The sequence below is a fragment of the Pholcus phalangioides genome, unplaced genomic scaffold (genome assembly GCF_987345545.1).
Source record: "Pholcus phalangioides strain wild (caught in Gottingen) unplaced genomic scaffold, Ppha-v1.0 ptg000032l_1, whole genome shotgun sequence".
In the NCBI taxonomy this organism is placed as follows: domain Eukaryota; kingdom Metazoa; phylum Arthropoda; class Arachnida; order Araneae; family Pholcidae; genus Pholcus; species Pholcus phalangioides.
This window is the reverse complement of record NW_028301622.1, coordinates 7,395,197-7,422,463: the sequence shown is the minus strand read 5'-3', so window position 1 is coordinate 7,422,463 and position 27,267 is coordinate 7,395,197. Positions and strand designations below refer to the sequence as shown.

At 38.6% G+C, this 27,267-nt stretch overlaps 1 protein-coding gene across 3 annotated transcripts in view; it reads left to right on the top strand.

The window, feature by feature from the left end:
• Positions 1–27,267, top strand: part of LOC149066853 (uncharacterized) — a 428,124-nt gene that overhangs the window by 336,399 nt on the left and 64,458 nt on the right. For all 3 annotated transcript variants that reach the window (XM_089253243.1, XM_089253244.1, XM_089253245.1), the window contains one exon: positions 25,927–26,037. In XM_089253243.1, coding sequence (XP_089109369.1) covers positions 25,927–26,037 — 111 coding nt within the window. The remainder of the gene's footprint in view (positions 1–25,926; positions 26,038–27,267) is intronic.

Genomic DNA, 27,267 nt, shown 5'->3' with positions numbered 1-27,267 from the left:
CATATTTGAAGTGTATATTTTTCGTGTCCTTAGAGCTATCCGAACCTATTCACGTCGTGTAAAAATGACTGAAATGAACCAAATGTGTCTGATTCCTACATTTTTTTGTCCGTCTGAATTCATATTTTTTTAGGATATGCCTGTCAATCTAATTGTGCTGTCAATTCTAATGGGAGAAGGGGTCGGAAAGCAAAAAAAAAATGGCAGAGACCACCCAGTAGCATGCATTTATAACATCTACTGTTTTTTTGCAGTTCCACCCAAAAGTTTCAGGTTAAAAAGGAGCAAGAAAAATAGAAATGGCGGAAAAAAAATTTACGACACCACAACAACAGCAGCAGCAGCAGCTTCTGTGTTTCTTTTTATAAAGCTGGATTTTCGAGGCTACATAAGTATCAGGTGTGTCAACGTTCGCCCAAAATGAATATAAAAATACAAGAAAAAATGCCCACACTCAAATCCACGGTCAAGTTCATACTCCCCACCGCGACCTACGCATGTCTACACGTGCGCGCATGCGTTGTTTTCACATGCACCAGAAGGAGGAGAAAATTACGCGCAAATTCAACATGGAGAGAGAGAGAAACACGTCTTTATATTTATTTATTTATTTATTATATTTCTTCAAGGTCCGCTCGAAAAAAAAAAAGGGAGGGAATCGCTCACAAGATGGTGTTCCATTTGTATCTCCCACATGTAAGGGGGAAAAAAACCACACCCGACATCATTAACATGGGCCTAAAATAACATGAGAAAAAATGCATTGGTGACGATTCCGCACCTGTTGGACGAGAACAAAAACAACACCTACGTCGCCACTGTCTGACGAACGCGAATATATATATATATATGTATAAACAAATACAGGGTTATCGAAAAAACACTTGCTTTACTCTGAGGACTGTAGAGCAGTGATTCCCGACGTGGGAGTTAACGTCCCCTGGGGGAGATGGAATGTTCCGTGGGGGGCGGTGGAAGCTACGGGTATTCCAGAAAGATTGAGATTTTATCCAGGCAACATGGAGGTGAGAGTTGTTGATCAAGAGGTTCCGGATTTGCATCCGGGATAGTAATATCATTCAACTCGTAAGTGAAACGTGGGTGAACCAAAATGAGCGACCATACACTCATTAACGCTAAAGGTCATGCTCCACATTTATTTGCCTATGTTGCAATCCTATTTTATTTGGTCTAGAGCAGTCGTTCCCAACCTGTGTGCCCCAGCACCCTAGGATGCCGCGATACCGGCTAAGGGGTGCCGCCAGATATGGAGATAAGTGCACCGTACATTTTTTTTTTTTTTTGATTTAAGTTCTTAAAATAAAGTAAGTCGAATTAATTAATCATGCATAACAGACTTATCGCCATCAGGTGACGGTGTCAGCAATGTGAGCTTTGGTCTGAGCCTGTCCATGTACGGCCCTGTTCAGCGCACACGAGCTCTAAGGAAAGAGGATTCGTCAGCTTTTTAGTTTAATGGTCTAGGGCGCTCACCCGGCAGGTGACATCACACACACACACGCCTTCGGATAGGCAGAAAGACCTCATTTGTCAACACCTTATCAAGATTGCAAGATGCAATATAGATATGTACTTTCCATCTCTTTCCACTTAGAATTTCGACTGGGTTGTCTCACCATTTGATTTCGCAGACAGTGAGGAGGAAAAAGATTCCACTGCTTTTGTGAACGAGATGGAATTTAGTGATCTTTGCGCCGATTCCTCACTCAAAGATAAGCTCACCAAGAGTGAAGCGTCGGTGGCAGCTTTTTGGTTTGGACTGAGCAAGGAGTATCCTAATCTATTGAAGAAGGCAATTAACGCACTTTTTCCCTTTTCAACATCATATCTATGCGAGCAAGCCTTCTCTGCTATGGCGACAATAAAATACAATGCAAGAAATAGACTACTACTACTACTCGACCGTGCGTGCACCTCGTACACATTCCTCTACGGAACTTCTAACGAATTGGTACATGCCGGAATGCGCGTGTATGTATTGTGAACTTAACGTGAAGTTTATTTCTGTGTAATGATTGTTATGTGTGGTGCTGCTATCTGCCCTCTATCAAGAATTAGACTTTCTTGAGGAGAATTCACGTGTTTCGTTTCCAACTGTAAGGCCTGCTTTCAAGTATATGTGCTCTAAGCATCAATCGCAAGTTTCACATTAATGATCAATAGAACAAAACTCTATTGATGTATTTTTACTCTGTGATTTTTGTCGTAGTAAACTGTATTCTGAATTCAAGGAAGGGTGCCCCGAGTTTTTAATGTTATTCCCAAGGGTGCCGCGAACTTCAAAAGTTTGGCAAACTCTGGTCTAGAACAGTCTTCGAAACTTTTTGTTCCATCGCCCCCTTCATTAGAAAATTTTTATTCTCATTCTCCCCCCCCCCCCAAACTCAGTTCAGCCCATAGGATCCTATACTAAACCCATAGCTTCTACCAACCCCCTTGAACCATTCCATCGCCCCCAGGGGGCAATATTGCCCACTTTGGGAACCACTGGTCCAGAGCAACTCCCTACCGCTTCGATTCCCAACTACACCTACTAATTTAACGCTATCTGTGAATTTGCTAACGATCCTATCGATACCCTGACAGAGTCTGTCAATAAAAAGTTAAATTTTGATTAAATTAAATTTTTTTTCATTCGTTCATTAATATGTATTTTTGTTCGTTCTATTCGTTGTATAAATTTTCAATGTGTCAATCAACATGGGTCTTTTGACCCCTTGTCTGTTTTTTTTCATTTTGAATTTTTGAAAAAATTAATAAATTGAAATTGGAAAAACAAAAAGTATGGGACCAAGGGTGCTTCCTTGAGGGAGTTCTCTTCACCTATCAGAAAATTCTCCGTTCTCTGTATCTCGCAACCACGATTTTAATGATCGTTGCATGTAAGGGTCGCTCAAAAATATTAATTTCTGAAGATAGAGATCTGACAATCATATCGTTGAATGAAGAATCTTACCAACGCATTGTTAAGTGGAGGATCATTTTATAAACGTTGTTAGATCCAGTGCTTTGAAATATCGAACTGCGATTTTGTTTGTCCCAGTACCATAACAGAAAAATGATAATACAGTAGGCTTCGTTTAATCAGATAACGGATGAACGGATATCCGGTTAAACCTATAAAATCATCATTAAAGTTTCCTGATGAATATGCTGATAATTTCACCTTTCCCCCCCCCCCCCCGCTTAACGGAATTGTGCTTAACACGTGTACTGTTAATACACACCACACACACAACACTGTACACGTTTTTGTTCAATGAAACTTTTGAAATTAATGGGAAATATGTTACTAAGTTTTAAGATAAATACATTTAAAAATAGGTACTGACCTCTAACTATTCAAGTTGTCTTCAATACGTACGTTATTAGTTTTTTTTAATTGTTGTTCTCTGTTGAGCCAATAGAGGGCGCTAACTTAACTAATGAAAGGTAGAAATCTTGAGTATTGTAGTTAAAGTAATTTTCCTTTTCGATTCGAGAAGCTTTATTAATATTGATCATCAGTTTTTAATATACACAAGCTGTACTAACGTTGTAAAATGGCAATGGAACTGGTCCCGGCTTTATTGGATCGTTGGTATTGGAATCGTTGATATCCGATTAAGCGGGGGCCGAGTGCATTAAATCAAATTCAAATCGTACGGTCAATAAACCCGTATTTAAGGAAATGGCGTCGCCGGCACGACTTCTAATAAGTGCGCTCTTATGCTGCCTTATCAATATTTTAATGGGAATGTATATTTCCTCCTTTCAACAACATTAGCCATTATTCGACAATAGCGACGACACGAGGCGTCTGTCGTTGATTGTCGCGTGTTCGAATATATTTGAATACGAAAAGGAAACGCGCAGAAACGCGATTGTCTGTGTCGTTTCCGTCCGAACCAGATTCGATAATATATAGATCGAGATCATATTAAGACCTTGGGCTATAACTTGTATGTCAATGGGAAATGTGTCTGTGTATTTCTTGGTAAGGAAAGTAATTAGTTCGCTAATTAAGGAATACGTAATTATGTAATAATAATGGCAAAACCTTGTATGTGTGTTGTCTAAAGGAACCGGAAATTTTTCCCAGATCTTGTTTCAGATCAGGCCCAGTTTTTGCGTGTAATAGGGGAGTAAGAAAGTGCTCAGGTAAGGGGGGTCACTCGGTCTATATCATAGTTTCCAACCTTTTTTTGTCCCATCGCCCCCTTCTTCAGTAATTTCTTTTCTTCCATCGCCCCCCAAAGCAATCTAACCCATAGAATCCTATGTTATACCCGTATCTTCTACCTCTACCCCCCCCCCCGGGGAACATTCCATCGCCCACGTTGGGAGTCACTGGTCTATATCCTCAACCATAGGTGTAAGCAGAATTTTCTTTAGTTGGGGGGGAGTTCAGATTTTTTTCCCCTTCTTAGGGGGGGGGGGGTTTACGGTTTTTTCTGCAAAATAAACACTATAATCTTGGCTCAAGGGGGAACGGTTAGCACCCCCAAACCCCCACCTCAACTCACTAGCTAGGTCGCTCACTCTGATGCTTCCTGACAAGGTCGTTCATTCTATCACCAACTCACCGGGTCACTCACTTTCACACGCTAACTCATTAACTAGATCGTTGACTCTGTTACTCCCTGAATTGGGCAATCACTCTATCCCACACTCAATCAGCATGTCACGCACTTACTCACTACGTCATTCATTCTGTCACTCGCTCACTCAGTCTACCACTGGGTCGCTCACCACGACACTCACTCAGTAGGCCACCCTTTCACTCACTATGTCACTTACTTTATCTCTTCGTTGCTCACTAGTTTGCTTACTCACGAACACTTACCGCTCTGTCACTCACTAACTACTGTACAATTTAATGATTCACTTACCCGGTCATTACTCGCTCGCTCACTGGCTCTTGTCGAGCTGTTGGTCGGTGAATTTTCTTAACGGTGAATTCAGTAGCTTATTATTAAATTATGTGTAAATACGGGACGTATGGTCATCAAAGTAATGCATAAAATTAACTGGTTGTTTGAGCTCGGTTTCTGGTTGTTTCTGATGAAAAAATCTAGTTGGAAAATTTTTTTACTGTTGGCAACAGGCAACATTGTGAGGGACTTGTCGGTGAGTGACCGGGCCTAGAGAGTTAAAAAGCATGTGAAAATGACCTAGACCAGTGGTTCTCAAAGCGTGCGTCGCGGCTCCCAGGATCAACGCGACGTGCTAGCATATTGATGTGTTCCTGCTCTCAGTGCTTTGAAGGGGTTCTTTTATGAATGCAAAAATGAGCCGCGATGAGCTATGATTAGGGTAAGGGAACCATGGGTCACAAAAAGCTCGAGAAGCACTAACCTAGACAAAGAGCGCTCAATTTTTAGGAGATCGCGGGCCACTTTATTGGTTTCAAAAGTATCGCGGGTCACTTGAGTGATCTGCAGCAGCACTGTAGGTCACTAAAAGTTACCTGTAAATGTGCCACATCACTTGGGAATCTGCAAATGTGCCACGGGCTACCTGAGTGGTCTAGAACTGCACTGCGGGCCGCTTAAGTGCTTTTGGAACTGTGTCACAGGTCATATAAGTGATCTGTAAATATTCCACGGATCACTTGAATAATCTGGTGATATGCCGTGGGTCACTTAGGTGATCTATAAATGCGACGCTTAGTTCATTTTCACAAAATTAGGTTGAGATCCATGGGTCGAGCATGTTTTCTCCCTAGACGGCAAGGGACTTGGTCAGTGAGCATCCAAAACAGTGACCTAGATCGTTTTCAGGCAAGTGAGTGACCGAAATAGTGTATAATCATGTTGAATGACCAAACGAGCAACCTACAGCACGAGAGACTAAATCAGTGAGCAACCAAGAGTGTGACCTAGAGAGAGAGTTTCCAGCATCTGAGTAGACCCAAGAATGGCTTATAGAGTACGAGGGATCAGGTCAATAGAGATTTCGCAAGCATGTGAGTGACCAAAAGAGTGACTCAGAGACAGGAGCTAAGAGGGCTACAGCCTAGGGCGAGAGACAAACGTGTAAGGAATTAGTGATTCAGAAAATTAAACTCTATACAATGGCGACAAAACCGTAAATCCGGTGTATAAAGTGCTATATATAAGCGTTTTTTTCGCAATAACGGGGTTAATAATTCTTAATTATTATAATTAATGATCGTTGTGTCGGATAATATAATCCGATTGACAAGTTCCAAGCTTGTAGAGAAGATCCAAACACTGTTATAATGGACATTCGAGGGTCCTTCAACTCGAAATCGTTTGTTCAACTTACGATCTAAATCGGTGTTAGTAGGACAAATCAAGTCGCGATTACGATTTAATTGATCGACTGGCGGCCATTATTATTTTCTTGCTGTAATGGTCTAACCTTTACTGTTTAATTGAGATTGAGAAGCGTATTCCCCCCCCCCCACCCCACCTAATATTTTATGCGTAACTTTAGGGCATTGGACAAGAGTAAACTTATCGTATTACTGACTGATATTGATCAGTTCCCGAGATCTCTAATCTCGTTGTCTGATTCGTGACTGGGTAATTTCATTTTTTTTTTTTCCATTTCGCAGCGACCTCTTTCGGAAGATTGAATGACTAATTGTGAAGTTTGAGAAGGTTGTTAATGTAATGGAAATAATTATCGGAATGGGATCAGTATATCAATTTGATTGATCGATCAGATTCCGTGTGCGGAAAGTCCACCGACGACAATTTACCGGAAGGGATAGTCACCGGCGTGACAATTCACAGCTGGAAAAATTCGTCGACAACGGGACGTGGTGAGTGAGTGGGTGAGCAAGGGAGTGATTGATCAAGGGTAGTTAGTGAGTGAGTAAATAATCGAGTGAGTGTTAATCACTCGTACGGTCTCGCATCCAATCATCACTCACTCATACATATTGTCACTCACCCATTCACTTGGTCGCTCGCTCAATGACTCACTCATTCACATTCGGTTTACGCATACAGTCGTTCAATCACTCACTCGCTTGGTTCCTTACTCAATTATTCATTCATTCCACTCACTCATTCACCGGTTCGACCATGCTGTCACTCAATCGCACACTCACCAAAATCGATCACTCATATGCTCTCGCACCCAATCATCACTTACTCACTTGATCACTGACTCGCTCAATGACTCACTCATTCACATTCGGTTTACTCATTCGGTCGTTCAATCGCTCACTCACTTGGTTCCTTACTCAATCGTTCATTCCATTCACTAATTAACCGGTTCGACCATGCGGCCAGTCAATCGCACACTCACCAAAATCGATCACTCATACGGTCTGGCACCCAATCATCACTCACTCACCCATTCACTTGGTGACTCATACGGTTACTCCCTCACTCTGTTACTCATCCACTCACTTGGTCACTGACTCGCTCAATGACTCACTCATTCACATTCGGTTTACTCATATGGTAGTTCAATCGCTCACTCACTTGGTCACTCATACGGTTACTCCCTCACTCTGTTACTCATCCACTCACTTGGTCACTGACTCGCTCAATGACTCACTCATTCGCATTCGGTTTACTCATACGGTCGTTCAATCACTCACTCGCTTGGTTCCTTACTCAATTATTCATTCATTCCACTCACTCATTCACCGGTTCGACCATGCGGTCACTCAATTGCACTCACCAAAATCGATCACTCATACGGTCGCTCGTGATTATTCACTGGCCTACTAACTTATTCACTAGCTCATTCACCAACTCATTAACTCGTTCAATGATGAATTGTTATCGGTTCATTTTCCGTGAAAAATCGTATTTTATTCTTATCGGATGTAAATATTCGAAAAATCTAATAGAGGAAAGGCTAACAAACTCGGTTATAACGACAACGAAGATTCCGCGAAACTTTGATGAACCTCACTTATAATGTCAATGAAAAGCACGACTTTTTTCTTATTCCTGGAAAGCGCATTTTCAACATGCTTATTGTTACTGTTGGTTTTTTTCTTCTTTCTGGGTTGCAAAACATATACAGGGTGGTATACAAACATATACAGGAAAAACAACCGAAATAAAAAACGGTTTGCAGGGTTAGCATCGGCTAGGTCACGGGAATTTTTTTAAGACGGAAAAAACCAAAAAACAACCGATAGGTGGCACTGGTACGACCGACTTCGGTGAAAATATGCAAATGAGACGGTTATAAGAGCTTGCGCGCTCCTAATCCACAACCAGTTCACCGTTATAAACCGTGTATGTGGACCTGCTGCACTCTGCCGTTGGTGGATTTGTGACTCGCCTGCAATGTGTTATCCCTTGTGGTGGTGGTCATGCGGAACACATACTGCTGTAATAAACGATTTGGAGGTATTCTGTTCGTAATTTGCGTATCTTTTCTTTTGACTTGTGTACGTCAGCACCACCTATCGGCTGTTTTTGAGTCATTTTTTTTCCTGTCAAAAAAATTCCCGTGACCTAGCGATCCTAACCCTGCAAACCGTTTTTTATTTCGGCTATTTTTTCAGTGGGGGGGGGGGTGCATGTGTGGTGTAGCAGTAGTGGGTGGGGCCTCCAAAAAATGGCTCGGGGATCCATGATGTTCTTAAGTCAGCCACCTCGTTGGGCAATTCGCCTGTTGGGGCGTTGTATTTGTATTTGTATTTTAGGAGTACAAACATTCGACTTGAATGGCAATACCGTTTTTATATGGTCGGTGGACCGTCACGGCGAATAGCTTCGAGGGACACATTTGGCTCGTGAGCCATACGCTGAAGAAGACCCTTGCTCTATATGGCAGGGGGTTCTTAACATATGGGTCGCAGAGACCTCTGAGATATGGGTCACTCAAATCACAACATACAATCTGGTCAGGGGCGTTGGAAATGTTTCGAATCTGTGGGTGCTCGTCTTGAGCTTTATATTGGAAATTACGATTTCTCTATCAATTCTGGGGGTGCTCAGACCCGTGCTACAAATTACCGTGGGTGCTCGAGCACCCCCCGCTCCGACGCCACTGAATCTGGTTATAAATTCATTTGTTGCTGCGTCACTGGTTCCAGGGGCATCTCAACGACATCGGCGGACTTGGCTGGGACCCAGACATTTATAGGACTCTTTAGCTATGACTTCGTATATTTTTGGGGAAAAAGTCTGTATTCAACAATTCATAACATTATCACAGAATGTACCGGAATGCTGAAAAAAATATCCTTACAAAAATCGGAAAAAACCTGTTGGTGCACCTGTTAAGACGTCACTAACTGGTTTTAAAAAAAAAAAACCAAGCATTTTATAATTTGGAAATATTTAATAAGCATATTACATACCCTTCTTAACGGACACCCCGCTCAGATGCTGCCACCCCCTGTTTTACGGCCAAATAATAATTTCCCTTGTGTAATAAAAGTATGTATTTCAAACGCCTGTTTAACGGTCACCCCTCTTTTATCGACGAATTCTATTATCCCTCCGGTGTCCGCAAAAGAGATTTTACTGTATTTTTAAGTTTAAAATAGCTCGTGAAGATGATCCTGTTATTGATTTTGGGTCACGTCTAAAAATGGTTAAGAACCCCGTGCTGTATGTATGAAAGAATTAGCCGGGACCGCCAATTATGGACGTTATGGCCGAGGTGTCGTTTCAACCGAGTTCGTTATAACTAGAGCCCGGATTATATGCAAATGCGCATATGCATTTGGCCTTTTTTAGCATTAATTCATATAAATGCATAAAATCAAACTGTTTTCAGCACATGAGAAGATTTATTAAGCTGACTCAATTTCTTTTACAATTTTTCTAATAAATATTGTTCATAACATTTTCATAACGTCGGCTTTTTTCCCCGCATGTGAAATGTAGTGAATTAATACATATTTATGATGTATTTTACGAATATTAACTGTTTTAATGAAAGGCTATTTCTAGAGATATGTCAAAAGTGTTAATTTTTTTTGTGTTGAAATAGTGTCGAAATTCTTTTGTTACTGGTATTTATATTATTGAGCAGCTGCAACAAACTGAAAATTGCAAAAATGCCTGAATAGAAAACATGTAGAAATTATTTGCATATATGCGGGAGGAATTGCAATTATTTGCAAATTATTTTCATATATATATATATATATATATATGAGATTTTTTTTTAAAATTAAATATACATATGCAATAAAAAATATAAAAGTTGCATTTTAAAAACACATCTGCTTTTTCTTTTACATGGTGGGTTTTTTTTACTTTTTATCATTGATCATTTTTGTCGCACCACGGTCATTTTCCGCACACGAGGGCTAATTGGACCGGGACCTATAACTTAATTGCCGATTCCGAACGGCGGGCTTGTTTTTTTATACTCATCGAGAGGTTTGTGTGCGAACCCCTCGATGGGGGGGGGGGACTCCCTGCGGTAGCAATTTTTTCTGCGGTCATTGGTAATCTTTTTGATGCATATTTTTTTTTCATTTTTTGTACATATTTCGGAATTTCTGACTTGCAAGATTTCTAGTGCATATTCTGGGGTGTTTAGTGCATATTTTGGCATTATAAGTGCATATTTTGGCATTATAAGTGCATATTTTGGCATTATAAGTGCATATTTTGGCATTATAAGTGCATATTTTGTGCATTTTAAGTGTTTAATTTTGTATTTTAAGTGTTTAATTTTAGCATTTTAAGTGTTTAATTTTGGCATTATAAGTGCATATTTTGGCATTATAAGTGCATATTTTGGCATTATAAGTGTTTAATTTTGCATTTTTAAGTGCATATTTTTGCATTTATAAGTGCATATTTTTTACATATTTTTAGAGCACATTTGCATATTTTTTACATATTTTTAGAGCACATTTGCATATTTTTATAGCACATTTACATATTTTTAGAGCACATTTGCATATTTTTATAGCACATTTACATATTTTTAGAGCATATTTTGCCACTTTTTTTAGTGCATATAATCCGGGCTCTTGTTATAACCAAATTCGACCCTATTCTTATTTTTTTCTATTGATTCCAATCAATTTCTCACCTGACGGATGTGGTTTTTCCATGAAAAAGTATCTGCATTCTGAGAAAAAATATTTCCACGGAATTTTTCTTTTCAACGCAAAACGTTGATGAAAGATACCTATAAATAGTGGCGTGTGTGTATATAACTTTTTTCTGGAAGAGTCACGGGTTCGGATATTGTTGTCAGTTCGTTTGATGGAGTGGCTGGTCCTTCTTCTTGGAGAAAACCCTTCTCTATCTTACATAGTTAGTATTTGATGGACGACCGTCGATCACTTACGTGTTATGAGTGCAAACATGTGACTTGAAAGACAATACCGTGTTGCGTGTGTGAGATCAAGAAGCTTTCTGATTGTTACTACGAGGTGGCTACCGTCACGTGATTGTTTTCCAGGTCCACCGTGCCTGTCAGACTGAGAATAATGAGAGATTAGAAAGCGGAGCCAACAAAAATGAACAATGATTTTTTCCCATCCATCCCCCGTAAGATGTTTGACTATGATACCGAGAGGACTCTGAAACTGGTTTTTACGTTTATAGGTAGGTTGGTGTATAATGAAGACGACTGGAAAAAAAAAATGGCTGTTTCGTCATCACGTGACCAGTGGATTGGTTGTAAATAGCCGTAGGTACCCTACAGACAGGCCCGTAATTAAAAAGCCGGTACGCCGCCCCATCGGAGGAAGGGGCGAAAGAAAAATACAGGGTGGGATTGTGATATAACCATGGCTTGTGATGGGACGTTTCTACTGTTTGCTGGTTCCCACACTGAGTATGTCAATCACGTGATCGTTCTCAAGGGTTTGTATTCAAATCGTTGTTGTGTGACACACAACCCATCAATCTCGTATCAGAAGTTATATAAGTACTGTCGGCCGTAAATTGTAAATATGTAGGAAATAAGCATGGTCCCCCCCACATCCTGGAGCAGGGGCCCCTAGGCTGGGATCTTTTGCGCCCTCCCCCTGACCACACTTTCACGGGCCCCTTTACTATAACGTGAAAAAGCAAACAAAAATGGTGAAAATCATCCTGGGGCTGGAGCCTTGTCAACCCACCCCTTGTGGGGGGCCATGGAAATAATATCCGTGACTCGCTAATGAGGTCTTGGAAGATATTACGGGTTTCAATTGGAACCTCCTGTGAATGGAAACTTCGAAGAACTTCCGAACGGGGGAGTCTTGACGCGACTGGAAGCCAGGGGCGCTAAGCGGGCTACGGCCCAAGGCGGGTGTTTGGGAAGGAGGTCATATTTGAAGTATGAGTGGTCAAGTAAATTATTGTGGAATGGGAGAAAGTTGGCAAACCTACAAATCCGCTTTTGCCTAGCGTCAAATCAGGTCAGTGAGCGACAAAAGTGCGGCTTAGAGCAGTGGTCCTCAAACTTTTGTGGCTCACGAGTCACACCCTTACACTACTCACCATTTATCCGCGGCTCCCTAGAATAATTTAATTGATATTGACCATTCACGCTCATTTAATATCGTCAGGTCACCGTGGCTCCCGTAGAAGCCGCGACGTGAACTTTGAGAAACACTGTCCAAGAGAGAGTGTGCAGGCATATGAGCGACTAAAAGAAGTAACATATAAAGCGGGATCAGGTCAGCGAGCAACAAAAAGAGTAACTTAGAGAGCGTGCAAGCTTGTGAGTGACCTAGAGAGTGAAGTGCTACGCCAATGCACTATCAAAAGTGTGAACTAGGCAGTGTGAAAACATGTGAGCGATAAAAAAAAAAGTGACGTGGACATCGAGGGGCCTGGTCATTGACCGATCCAGAGAGTTTGCAAGCATGTGAGTGACCGAAACAGCGTGCAAGCATGATTAACAAAGAGAATGAAAGAGTGATCTATAGTGTTTACATAATTATGGAAGTGACCTAGAGAGCGAGGAACTATGTCCGTGAGCGACCGAAAAAGTGACGTATAGTGTGCAAGCAAGGTCGCAACTTCTGTGGGTGGGGGGAAGGGAGCCTGGCGGGTCTGGTGCCCAGAGTGCTGGACCAGCGTGGGCACCGAATTCACCCTTTAACAACTACTTCTAAATTACAAAGGGTGCCAAAATGCGCTATTGCTCCGGTTGGCAAAGTATCTAGTAGCAGGCTTGCATAGGAGTAACCTAAAAACGAGGAAACATGACAGTGAGCAACCAAAAGAGTGAACGGTTGCATAGAGGTGTGTGTGTGTGTGTAAGCTCGTAACTGAAAGAGTGACTTGAATGGAAGGTCGCTTAAAAATTTTTCGTAGAAAAGACGGTCACTCAAAAATATAGTGCAGGTAGCTCACAAAAAAATTACTTCCTAATGAAGGGCCGCTCACAAAAATGATCGTTTGAGCGAAGAATTGTTCGAAATAAATTTGAAAATGCAGGGTCTCGTTAATAAATTATTCCTACAAATGTTCACCAAATATCCATCAATAGCCAATTAAAAGGGTGCAATATCCGGTCGTTAATACTTCATAGAATCGACAACTTTTGAAATCGCTCACGACAACAGTTGTTGCTCCGTCATCTCACAATTTGGTAGAATATTTGAAAAAAAAAAAAACAGGCCCCGCTTCGACCTTTTTGTTAAACGCAACGTTAACGAAGTGGAAATTCCAAAGTAGGCGTGATGCAGGCCATCTGCCTGAAAGCCGTCCCAGAAATCGGGCCACATTCAATAGAGAGAGAGAGAGAGAGGAAAAAAACACAAAAAATAGAGAGAGAGAGCAATCTGTTGGATGGAAACTCGGAAAATATGCTATGGTATATATAATATCGTGTACAGAAAATTGGAAAATTCATCGACAAAGGGATACAATGAGGGAGCGTATGAATAAGTGAGTGATCAAGTGAGTCGAGGAGTTAGTGAGTGAGCAGCTGAGCGAATAGTGACTCATACCTTCACTCACTCGTCATTCATACTGCCACTCACCCAGTCACTCATATGGTCACTGACTCTCTCAATCGTTCACTTATCCACTCACCCGGCCACTCATGTGGTCACCGGCTCGTTCACTTACCCACTCACTCGTTCAATCGGTAATTCATTCACTCACTCTGTCATGAAGTTGGTCACTCACTCGTTCAATCGGTAATTCATTCACTCACTCTGTCATGAAGTTGGTCACTCACTCGCTCACATATTCAATAACTTCCTCACTCCCTAACTGGTGACGAATTGCTCAGCTGTCGATTATCCCATCGGGGTGAATTCTCAGTGGTGAATTTCCTTATCGTTGAATCGCGTGACTGTGAATTGTTTGACTTTTCCTATTAGTGATTTTTTAGTGAATTTTCTTATCGATGAATTGTTATCAGTGATTTTTCTGTTGGTGAAGAGTTTCCTATACGTAAATTTTCAGTAAATTTGTAGCGATGAATTTTTCTGTCGGTGACTTTTCCGTAAATCATATAATATTTATTGTTTGAAGAAACACCATTGGAATACCCACTATAAATCCCTCATCATTTTCTTAGTTATGCCTAATAATCCTTTAAAATGAATTTCTTGGCCAAAAAACACGTTCTCAATTCCATTGTTGATTATTACAGAGAGAGAGTGTACGTACGCGTGATCCGAGGATCATTGTTGTGGATTATCACGCTGTATTTACTTGATTGTTTGTTCCGGCCGCGTTTTTTTTATTATTTTACGCGAGTTATTTGGGTCAGTTTTTATGTGTTTACGGGCGGTGCTGGAATTGACCCCGAGGAGATTTTGAATTGTTGCAAAATGGTCACGATTGTCTAGTATTCATATTCAACTAGTTGTCCAACGTTATTGTCAATTAGGACTTTGATAATTATCGTTTGTGTATCTTGGTGTGGAATGTAGATGTTGCGAAATCTGGAGCTTTTTTGGAATGTCAATGACGAGTACACACCGTTTGTATGTAAGATTCAAACAGTATTTACGGACTTTTTATACATTGCGCATATTCGAGACAAATTTCCAAAGCTGTATCGGTGCAGTAGAACTTCGCTTTACGAGCTTAATTCGTTCAACCTACGTGTTCGTTACCCGAATCACTCCCATTTTTTATCGAACCGAACTTCCCCATAGGAAATAATGGAAGAAAAACTCGGATATAATTCGTTCCGCACAATTCAATAACGGATATATTCATTCACATAAAAATTACTAATAAAAACGGCATTCAATCAATAATAGAACACAGTAATAATATGATAAAAGCTATGCAATACAATATAATCTTGTAACAAAATAATACGAAAATGTCAATGAGTAAAACATACAATACGATAAATGTTTACAAATTAACCTAATTGAGAAAGCGGTGGTTTATCTATGAAACCACTTAAAAACTTTTTTTTTGTTTTATGATTTTAGCAAATGAAAGAGTACGTAGCTGAAATATTTATGAATTTTGTCTACGTCATAGTTTCTCAAACTTCTTGTTCCATCGCCCCCAAACTCAAGGGTACCCATAGAATCCTATGTTATACACATAGCTTCTATCGCCCACCTAGACAATTCCATCGCCCACCACCAGGGGCACACTGGTCCAAGTTATTGATTTTTTTTTTTTTAATGAAATGAGAAAACTCAAAATTTTTCATCTTCCTGTAGCTAAAGTTTGCTCACATATTAAATAAATTAAAAAAAGGAACTATTTTGTGCTGCCATCTAATAGCTTTATTGAAAATATTAGAAACCATATTTTTCTAAATCGACTACCCCTTAAACCACTACCCGGCTAAGGAAAAGAATTTGTACAGCGAAACCACCGCTCTTCAAAGGTTTAAAGGAAGGGAAATTCACTGAGAGCTGTACAAGGAATCTCAATATCCAAATAGGAGTCCAAAGAAAAAAGGCAGGCGTTCTTAACTTATGGGTCACGACCCAAACTCTGGTCGCCGGGGCTTCCAGGATGGGTCGACTTAAAATCCACTAACAGTCATATTCTTATGCTATGGGTCACGACCCAAACCTGATTCGTAGAAAATGGGTCGTGCCGCTGTGCAGTCGTGTGGGTATCGTGCTTAGACTGTCGTCCTGAGGATCCAGGTCCGAACTCCATTGACGGCACAGTGGTAGTCGGCTGACTTGGTTTGCTGCGGTTTTCCAGCTTCGATTCACGAATGTGAGCCGGTCTAATATTTGAAAAAGTCTCTCCTCAGAGAGCAGGCAGGCCTACAACACGATATTGGCATAACATGAAAATTCAAGCATTTCCAACTTTACTTCAGAAAATTGAAACCAGATGGCAGTGTGAACAAGAAACAAGCGCAACTCGACAACATAAATACGTTAGGACCAAGCATACGCTCAGAACACACATTCTCTCTCCGACATGTGCCTATTTGTTAGAAATTCCGTAGAGGAATGTACGAGGTGCATGTTCTTAACGGGGGAATTCTTCAGCTATGGGCCACGATCGAAACTCGGTTTTGCAGGGACTTCCGAGATGGGTCGTTCAAATCCACTAGCAGTCAAGGACTCTTTGAGCTGTGGGTCACGATCCAAGCTTAACTTGCAGCGGCTTCCAAGATTGGTCGTACAAATTCACTTGCATTCCTGTCATAAATGCGTTACTGGTTTTCACTAATTTCGAAAAATAAGTAGTCTTGCTTGTCTCGATGCTGGTCTCATTGTTGGTTTCGAGTCGCGGTTTAAAAAAATTTAAGAACCCCTGAAATAAGGTATCGACGAAAAATATTATTTCGAACCATTTTCGATAACTCGTGCCACGCACGTGACTTTCATTTCGCGCGAAAAAAAAGACAACAGAGGATCGAAAACACACACGTATACAGTATAGGCCTACCAAAATAAATAAAAATTCTCTTGTGTCATATCTCGTAGAAAAGAATATCCTTGACTGTCACACACACACACACAAACATCATGAGACAACGTCATTCGTGATTATTTTTATTTCAGTGCCATCATTCACGGCTGTTTTAGCACGATTTAAATTCAACGAAGAAGTGACATTTTATTGTCTCGTGGAGGATTTCGCCATTTTTTTTTCCCCACACAAAACACACCCGATGCTATCAATCTTCGTTACTGGGACAGAGATATGAGCGAATGTAAATGTAAAATTATACGAGTAAGCATTTACGGAAAATCTGTTAACATTAAAAAAACTCTCGGTGAAATTCAGCTCATCTTTTCGCTATATCTTTTCACACTCTCGAGTAAAAAGTCTCGGTGCGTCAGTTTTGTTAAAGGAAGTTCTCGGTGTCTATATTTAAAAAAAACGTTTTCGGTTTCTCTTTCAGCTCTGTAAAAAATGTCTCGGTATCGTTCAGTTGTGTTTAAAAAAAAATATTGGGTGTGATTTAGTTCCTTTAAAAAATATTCTGTATCATTTAGTTCGTTAAAAAAGATTCGGTCTAGCTCCCTTAAGAATTGTTCGGTGTCATTTAGTTCCTTTAAAAAATATTCGGTGTCATTTAGTTCCTTTAAAAAATATTTGGTGTCATTTAGTTCCTTTAAAAAAGACTCGGTGTCATTCACTTCCTTTAAAATTGATTCGGTGTCGTTTAGTTCCTTTAAAAAAATTCGGTGTCATTTAATTCCTTTAAGAAAGATTCGGTGTCATTTAGTTTGTTAAAAAACAGATTCGGTATCATTTAGCTCGTCAAAAAAAAATATTCGGTGTCATTTAGTTCCTTAAAATTATTCGGTGTCATTTAGTTCCTTAAAATTATTCGGTGTCATTTAGTTCCTTAAAATTATTCGGTGTCATTTAGTTCCTTAAAATTATTCGGTGTCATTTAGTTCCTTTAAAAAATATTCGGTGTCATTTAGTTCCTTTAAAAAAGACTCAGTGTCATTCACTTCCTTTAAAATAGATTCGGTGTCGTTTAGTTCGTTAAAAAAAGATTTGGTGTCAATTAGTTCCTTTAAAAAAATTCGGTGTCATTTAATTCCTTTAAGAAAGATTCAGTGTCATTTAGTTTGTTAAAAAACAGATTCGGTATCATTTAGCTCGTCAAAAAAAAATATTCGGTGTCATTTAGTTCCTTAAAATTATTCGGTGTCATTTAGTTCCTTAAAATTATTCGGTGTCATTTAGTTCCTTTAAAAAATATTCGGTGTCATTTAGTTCCTTTAAAAAAGACTCAGTGTCATTCACTTCCTTTAAAATAGATTCGGTGTCGTTTAGTTCGTTAAAAAAAGATTTGGTGTCAATTAGTTCCTTTAAAAAAATTCGGTGTCATTTAATTCCTTTAAGAAAGATTCGGTGTCATTTAGTTTGTTAAAAAACAGATTCGGTATCATTTAGCTCGTCAAAAAAAAAATATTCGGTGTCATTTAGTTCCTTTAAAAAAGACTCGGTGTCATTCACTTCCTTTAAAATAGATTCGGTGTCGTTTAGTTCGTTAAAAAAAGATTTGGTGTCAATTAGTTCCTTTAAAAAAAATTCGGTGTCATTTAATTCCTTTAAGAAAGATTCGGTGGCGTTTAGTTTGTTAAAAAAAGATTGTGTCATTTAGTTCCTTTAAAAAAGATTCGGTGTCGCTTAGTTCGTTAAAAAAAGTATTTCATGTCATTTAGCTCCTTTAAAAAAGATTCGCTGTCGTCTAGTTCGTTAAAAAAAAAATATTCGCTGTCATTTAGATCCCGTTGAAAAAAAATTTCGGTTACATGATGAATGTCTCCATCATGTTCAGGTGCTTTATCAAAGCTTTCGGTATCATTCAGCTCTGTAAAAAAATGTCGATGATGTTCAGTTCAGTGATAAAAGTAGATATTCTTCAGTTTAACCCTTCAAGTGGCACTGACGAGATATCTCGCCTCCTTAAAAGCATCGAGCACTCTGGGTTCGGTTCAATTTTTGTTAATTGCATTTTTAATTGATTTGCTGTATTTTTGAAATATATGACATCCATATTTTTATGGGCATCTTTTTCTCAGCCACCTCGTTGGGCATTTTGCCTGTTGTGGCGTTGTATTTGGGTGTTTCAGGGAGCACCGTGGTGCTCGCGAGCAACGGGTTGAAGATGCCTGATCTAGGGGTTCACGGATAGATATTTTAGAAACCGAATCGAACATCCTGAACGTGATGAACTCAATGCCATACGTCTCGGTCAACTCGTCTTTCCATGTGGTGCCTCTTTCCTCATGTTTCTACAACCAATAGTACACATAGAAAAAAAAAATCCAAATTGTCCGATATTCTTCTCCATTCGTCCGCTGTGTGTGATTGCGCCATACACACACACACACACACACATACACAAACTCCGTTTCCAGAGCACGCGTGAGTGTTTATTTTACTTTTATATATATATGTGTATTTGCGCGCTGCCGAGTGCGCAAAACGATGAAGAAAATGTAAATAAAAAAAAATCTTAGAGGATAAATAATGCAATGCAAAAAAAAAAGAAGAAAATGCAAAGAAAAGTGGTTATGCCCCGTAGGCACGATCAAAATATAAAAGAAAAATGCCCAGAAACGCGTTCCCAACGGGTACGAACGAAGTGGCGTACGCACATCTAGGTACACACACACACACACATACATTGATAGAATATAAAGGCAGCAGTGCGTTAACACCTGACGCTGACCCCATTCTGTTCCTTAAAAGAAAATGAAGGAAATGGCGGAGAAAGGCGGTTATAAGCTCCGAATGTGTGTGTGTGTGGCTTTATTTTTGTTTCTTATGTTTTTATACTTCTCTGCTTCCTTCAAACATTTCTTAGGGAAGGGAGAAGAAAGAGGTGGACGAGGGTCGAAATTGAATGTGAAAATGAAGTGTAAAAATCGGCCAGAGAAGTTCTCTCTCTTCACCTCGTTGTGTGGTCAACGACCCCAACGACTCCGCTGGCTATTTAAGCATTGGTGATGATAATGTATGATGTCTTCGGGGCAAGGAGTTGGTCATGCAACGGCTATTTATCTATTCCCCCCCCCCCGCCTCTCTTTAACATTATTAATTGTAAGTTTGAGCAGTGGTCATCCTCGCCTGATGAGGAACTGATCCTCTGATATTGATCGCGTATTTTAAGAATTGATCATCCTCTGATTTTGTTAATGTCGTTTTTGGAAGTAATATAGTAGAAGTCAAAACTAGGTTGTCTTGAAGTGCTTCCTCCCCTCCCCCCACCGGTGCAGACTAGTTTGCTTGGAAAGTGTCCGGTAGCTTTGGGACCATGGTTGCGTCCGCATATTCCTGGTGAAATCCCTTTTGTGACAAATAGTATTGGTCATTATCTCGCTTGAAATGCAGTAAAAACCCCTCGTTTGCGGACACCGACGGGGCAAAAAAATTCGTCCGTAAAAGAGGGCTAACGGCATCTGCGGGTTGACAGTTAAAAAGGGGTTTCACTCTATTTATTTCACCAATTTCTGATGAAATATATAATTGAGGAGGGCCGTGTTAACAAGGTAGACCCATAGCGGGAGGGGGGAAAGAAAATTTTCAGGGGCCCCTCTTTTGATTTTTTTGTTCTTAAATAATGATTTTATGCCTGATATTGCCTCTCTCAAATTCATGCGATAGTTTTAGAGTTTGAAGAGTTTTTACGTCTATAGCGCATAGGCATGGCTCCCATATCCCGGAGTAGGGGCCTCCTAGACTGAGATCTTTGGCAGACCTCTGAGCCAGACTTTCCTTCACAAAGTAATAACCTATATATATATATATATACAGCAATGTAAAAATAATGAATAATTATTTCAGTTCACAGAACCTTAAATTATGTTCAAGGGGTCCGTGGACTCCTGGTCTAGCGAAAGATGACTGTCGTATAAGGTATAGAATGTCACATAGGCAGAACCTAACTTCCGTGACATAATAAGAATAAAGTCTGAAATTCCGAGTTGCCTTGAAATGTGAGTCCTGCGCGAATATTCCTTTCTTCCATGGAATAATTCATCGTAGATCCATGACCTCCCCACAAGGGTGGGACTGACAGGGCTCCAGCCCGAACCCCAGGACAATTCTCATCTTTTTCATCCATATTATAAGTTCAGTATAGAGAGGCCGGTGAAAAATCTGGTTTGGAGCCACACTGAAGATCCTAGTCCAGGGACTGGGCCCGCAATTGGGAACGAAAATTTACTATTTACTCGGAGACATCCACTTTGGCGCCCCTTTCCCGTTATTTCTAACGTAAAAGAGTTAACTCGTTTCTCTTCCTGATCCACCACCCGGAGCACTAGATACTCCAGCCATTCTTTAGTTGTAGCCTTGCCTCGAACAAAAAATCCACAATGGTGTGACTGACAGAGCTCTCCAGCCCGGCGGCCCGGGACTACTTTTAATTTTTTTTCGTGTGCCTATAAATTCACTATACGGGGGAAGACGCAAAATATCCTAGCCAGAAGCCAGAATCTATAGAGGTCTATATGAAAAATTTCAATTGCATCAGTAATGGCATCTGGGATGGGCCTACGATGCCTGGCTCAGAGTCAAAACGAAATCTCAATCTTCACGTACATATTTTTTTGTATTTTTAAGCCTTTTTGTGCATTAACAATTGTTTTTTTAAGGGTTTTAAACCCCTCAAGGTTTTCGGACTTTTAGGAGCCCCAGAACTTGGCCCAGAACTTAGGGCCTGAACTTGTTGAGACTAAATACAAAAGAGACGCGGAATAAATAATCGCATTGAATAACACATTATAATATTCGCTATTGAAATACGATTTTTCAGAAACATTTGCATCCACGATTATAAGAGATTTTAGGTAAAAAGAGGTTGTGGGGGGGCTGGGGGTATATGGGAATGTTTGTGGCCCCATTCTGATAATGCAGGTGAGTCAAACACAGTTCTGTGTTATCATCACAGCAGCACGCGCCTCCCATTGTGTTGTTTATGATGTTACATGCGTAGAAGAATGGGAGCCCCCGACTCTTTGTGCATTCAAAAAACGTGAAGCCGGATTTCGAATTTTTTAGGCCTTTTTTTTTGTCGTTCTATAAATGATCTTTTACCATTGAATAATAATGATGATGATGATAATAATGGGGAGCATTTAAAAAGAATAAATGGCGAGAAATGTCAGTCGCTTTTCTTCTTCTTGGCGCTGTTTAGTGATACCTTAACGGATACGCCAACGGGACTCAAATCAAATAGAGCTTGTAAATTATTTATTTGTTTTGAATTTTTAATAATTACTGCTAAATTTCTTTTTTTTCATCATTTCTTTGTCGATTTTTGTCATTGTTTTATGAGACAATTTTTCATTATTTTATGAGTAATTTTTCATTATTTTATGAGTAATTTTTCATTATTTTATGAGTAATTTTTCATTTTATGAGACAATTTTTTCATTATTTTATGAGAATTTTTTCATTATTTTGAGACAATTTTTTCATTCTTTTATGAGACAATTTTTCATTCCCATGAGAAAATTTTTCATTACATCTGAGACAATTTTTTTCATTATTTTATGAGAATTTTTCATTATTTTATGAGAATTTTTCATTATTTTATGAGACAATTTTTCATTATTTTATGAGACAATTTTTTCATTATTTTATGAGACAATTTTTTCATTATTTTGAGACAATTTTTCTTAATTTCTGGGACAATTTTTCTTAATTTCTGGGACAATTTTTTCATTCTTTTATGAGACAATTTTTTCATTCTTTTATGAGACAATTTTTTCATTCTTTTATGAGACAATTTTTTCATTATTTTGAGACAATTTTTCTTAATTTCTGGGACAATTTTTCTTAATTTCTGGGAATTTTTTCATTCTTTTATGAGACAATTTTTACTGTATTTCTGTGACAACTTTTCATTATTTTTGAAATTTCTCTTTTCATTTCTGAGACAATTTCTTTCAACGATTCTGAATTAATTTCATTGATTCCTTAAAATATATATTTCATTATCACTAAAATTATTTTTTTTATCACTACTGAAACTTTTTTCGTTATACCTAAAATTATTATTTTTTCATTATTCCTAAATTTATCTTTTCATTATTACCGAACTTGTTCTTTTCCCGTTATTCCCATAATAATTCCTTTCATAATCCTGAAATAACTTCATTATTCCTAAATTTATATCATTAATCCTGCAAATTATTTCTTCCATCAAATTTCATTAATCTTGCAATTATTTCTTTGACAATGAATTTTCATTGATCCTGAAATTCTTTCTTTCATTATTTCTGAAGTAATTTTTATATTATTGATATAATATTGAATTTTTTTTTATTTTTCTAAATTTATTTCATTATTTCTACAATTATTTCAATTAATCCTGTAATTATTTCTTTCATTATTTCTGAGGCGAATTCTTTACGATACAATTATTTTAAATATTTCAGAGACAATCTATCATTATTTCTGAGACAGTTTTTCATTGTCAATTTCTCTCATTGATACCGAGTTATCATTCATTTCTGGTCACTTTGTGCCTATTTTTGTCAAGACATTTTTCAGCATTTCTATTTCTGAAATTAGGAATGTTTTTTTTGTTTGGATGAGACTTAGGCCTCCCCCCCCCCCCCTCCTCCACTTTGGTACAGAAAAAAATAGTTCAGAATTTTGTCGAAAGATGGCGCCGCATGAAAGCCAATCGCCGGGGAAACGCAAATCGGAGCATTTCTATAAATGCAGGGTGTAAGCTCATTTGTGAATTTTCCTGTTACTGGCGCCTTCATAAGATTTTCATTCTGGTGTTAACATTAGTGGATGCCAAGAATCGCCGACTGAAGCTTTACGAACGTTTCGGACACATGATGTTCGGGTCCCATCACTACTGCCACACTTTTTTCCAGTGACATCTCGCATTCAAATTTTCGCACCGATTTTTTAAATTTCTATGAATTCTTAAACTATTTATGAATTTATGGGACCTTGTATTGTACCTGGATGGATAAAACGTGGAAAATAGTTACAGTAGAATCCGGACTCTCCGTCCTAATGTAGCGGAAGGGCTGGCCGGATAACAGAAAAGCTGGATAGGCCGGAGTTCTATAAATGTTCACTTTCTACCGCCAAATCATACCATCAAAAATACCATTTCAGTGCCAAAATCCGCTCCTATTCATATTTGGTGACCTCTTGGTGCAGGTCAGTACATTATACATAAATGTATGCATAACGTGAATGATTGTTATGTACTGTACAGTACGTTTCAAAAATTTATTACAGAAAAAGGAAGTCCAAAAATATAAATACTGTTACGAAAATTATGTAAATAGTTCTCATTTATCATTTAATATTTCATTTTTGTCCTGTAAATAGTCATTACCTTATGTTAAAAATGAAAATTAACACATTTTCTCTGTAAATCGCCGAATTGGCAAGAACCTTGGCGAAGTTTGGTGACAGCTCCGATGATTTGGTGAAGTCATGGCGCCAAGCGACTAAGCTGGATAGTCGAGATTCCACTGTATATTTGATAAGATTTCCAAAAAAAAACACCACTCTTTTGTTTCGTAATAACGATGATACATGTACCCACCTGCCGGTTGGCGCCGGTGTTGCCAACTCGCTGAAACTGATGTTTGTGTTTGTGTGTAATATGAGAGAAGGGTAATAAATGCTGTAAAAGTGTCACCATTGAAAAATGTGTGAACGAGATCTTATCTCTTGGGCAATCATTCCACATACCGTATATTTTTATTTTTTCCTTGTAAGATTGTAATCATGGAGATTTCCTTTGCTAGTAGTTTCCACTGTGAGGAGCAATGTTTACTTACTTTGAAAATACAGTGGAATCCCGTTTTAACGAATATCGTTATAGCAAAAATCTCGTTTTAGCGAACACTTTTTTTTAATCCTCTAGGTAAGTTTACAGAGGAAAAACTTGCACAAACCTGAACGAAATTTCATTATAACGAAAGGATTTCTCCGGTCTCCTTGAGTTCGTTATAACGGGATTCGACTGTATTTCAAAAATAAAATCCTAATTTTTTAGCGAAAAATAATTGTTTTTTTTCACAAATCCGTATGGTTTTATTTTTGAGGGATCGTTTCAAATTCATTGTTGAATGAAGCGTCGTTATAAGAAATTTTTCTTGAATGAAAGATCGTTCTAAGTGGATTCATGTAAGTACGGGGTGGTTCCACAATTATTTTGGAGCGTAGGTCCATTGATAAATACAGGGTCATTCTGATTATAATGCTGAGTATAATATCACTCAAAAATCCTTTTTGAATACAGTCGAATCCCGTCATAACGAACTCCAAGAGACCGGAGAAATCACTTCGTTGTAACGAAATTTCGTTATTAAGGAATTGCAGGTTGTTTGCATTGTTCCTATGTATAGTTATTTGAGGGATTAGAAACGTGTTCGTTAAAATGTTCGTTAAAACGAGATTTTCGCTATAACGGTATTCGTTGAAACGGGTTTCGACTGTATAATGATAAATATAGGGTCGTTCAAAAATATCATACTATTGATAATCATAGGATCATATAAAATGATACTATGATTATCAATCATAATATTGATAATATTGCCTTCATAATATTGATAATATTGCCTTCATAATATTGATCATATTGCCTTCATAATATTGATCATATTGCCTTCATAATATTGATCATATTGCCTTCATAATATTGATCATATTGCCTTCATAATATTGATCATATTGCCTTCATAATATTGATCATATTGCCTTCATAATATTGATCATATTGCCTTCATAATATTGATCATATTGCCTTCATAATATTGATCATATTGCCTTCATAATATTGATCATATTGCCTTCATAATATTGATCATATTGCCTTCATAATATTGATCATATTGCCTTCATAATATTGATCATATTGCCTTCATAATATTGATCATATTGCCTTCATAATATTGATCATATTGCCTTCATAATATTGATCATATTGCCTTCATAATATTGATCATATTGCCTTCATAATATTGATCATATTGCCTTCATAATATTGATCATATTGCCTTCATAATATTGATCATATTGCCTTCTTTTCATCATTTTTTTTAATTCTTTGCCATCTTCCTTGTATACAAATTTGTTGTTCCTCTTATTACAGTTGGAGAGGCTAGCCCAATATGAAAGGTACCTGTCCTTGCTGGCAGAGCAGACCCCACCGGACCATCCAGACTACAACGACATCTGTAGGACGGCCGCCAAAGCTGCAAGTGTAAGAAAAATTCATTTATTTATTCCTTTTTAGTGGATTTATACAGGTTTTGATAACTCAAATAATAATGATACACTCGCGTGGAAAGAAAAATGTAGGTAAAGCATTTCTCTAAGAAAACAGCTGGTTGATTATGATGAAGTAATACTTGTATTTATGTACGTATTACGTGCATACTACAGGAAAAGGCAAATTCTCTCGATTACGTGACTTTTTTTTTTTTTGATGGAGCAGGTTAAATGTAGAGTATGTAGTGAGATTGTCACTGGCGCCGATTTCGTGTTTGTTTCATGTCTATGAGGATTTTGTGTGTATGTGTTATAGGCAGTTTAATGTGTTTGTTATGCGTGGGTTTGCATTTTACGATTTACTACCCATCGGCGGCTTCTGTGAGTCACTTGCGGTGACGACTGGTGTCGGAGCTCGACCTAGTCACTACGTGGATGACTTAATGCCGTTTATTGAGATCAATATCGCGTAAAGTATTGAAAATTATCAATCGCATAGCAGCTTGATGCGAACTGATATCCTTTACTGGGGGTTACCGGGTGTCCACACTGTGTACGGATGGCAGTATTTTGAAAGTCCGAATAAGCGAATTGACAATATTTTTTAGAGACAAATAGGTTTAATTATTTCTGCTATGCCGCTTGAAGAGTTAAAGAGCACCCCCCTCCCCCAAAAACAAAACTGTGCATATGTGTGGAGAGCTCATCAGAAGCCATTCATTTTCAGAAAATTGACTTTCACTGATTGGCTTCTGAGCCCTCCATGTTACAGTAAATGTGATAAATCCAGTTATTATGCATAATCGCCAATAAAAATCCGGTAACTATGCATAATCACCAATAAAAATCCGGTAACTATGCATAATCACCAATTTACCACACATTTACTGTAACTACATATATTATGTTGAAAACATGTTAAATGCATCTATCTCTGTTTTCGTTTGGAGAACAATTGTTTCTATTTGTTGGTACAGAGACGCCATTTGCTGTGAAAGTATATGTATATAGCCCCGTTCACATGTGCAAGATTGGGGGCCGCTTTAGTGATAATTACCGGCATGACAACTTTTTTCCCCTCTTAGGGAAGAAAAAGGTGGGAGAGAAGCTCATCAAAAAAAGCCCATCTTTCTTTGGGTGGATTGGTGGTCGACACCAACCTTCTCTCCCATAATCCTTTGCACCGCGCGAAAACTACTTACTTTAAGCTCCTTCGTCAGCC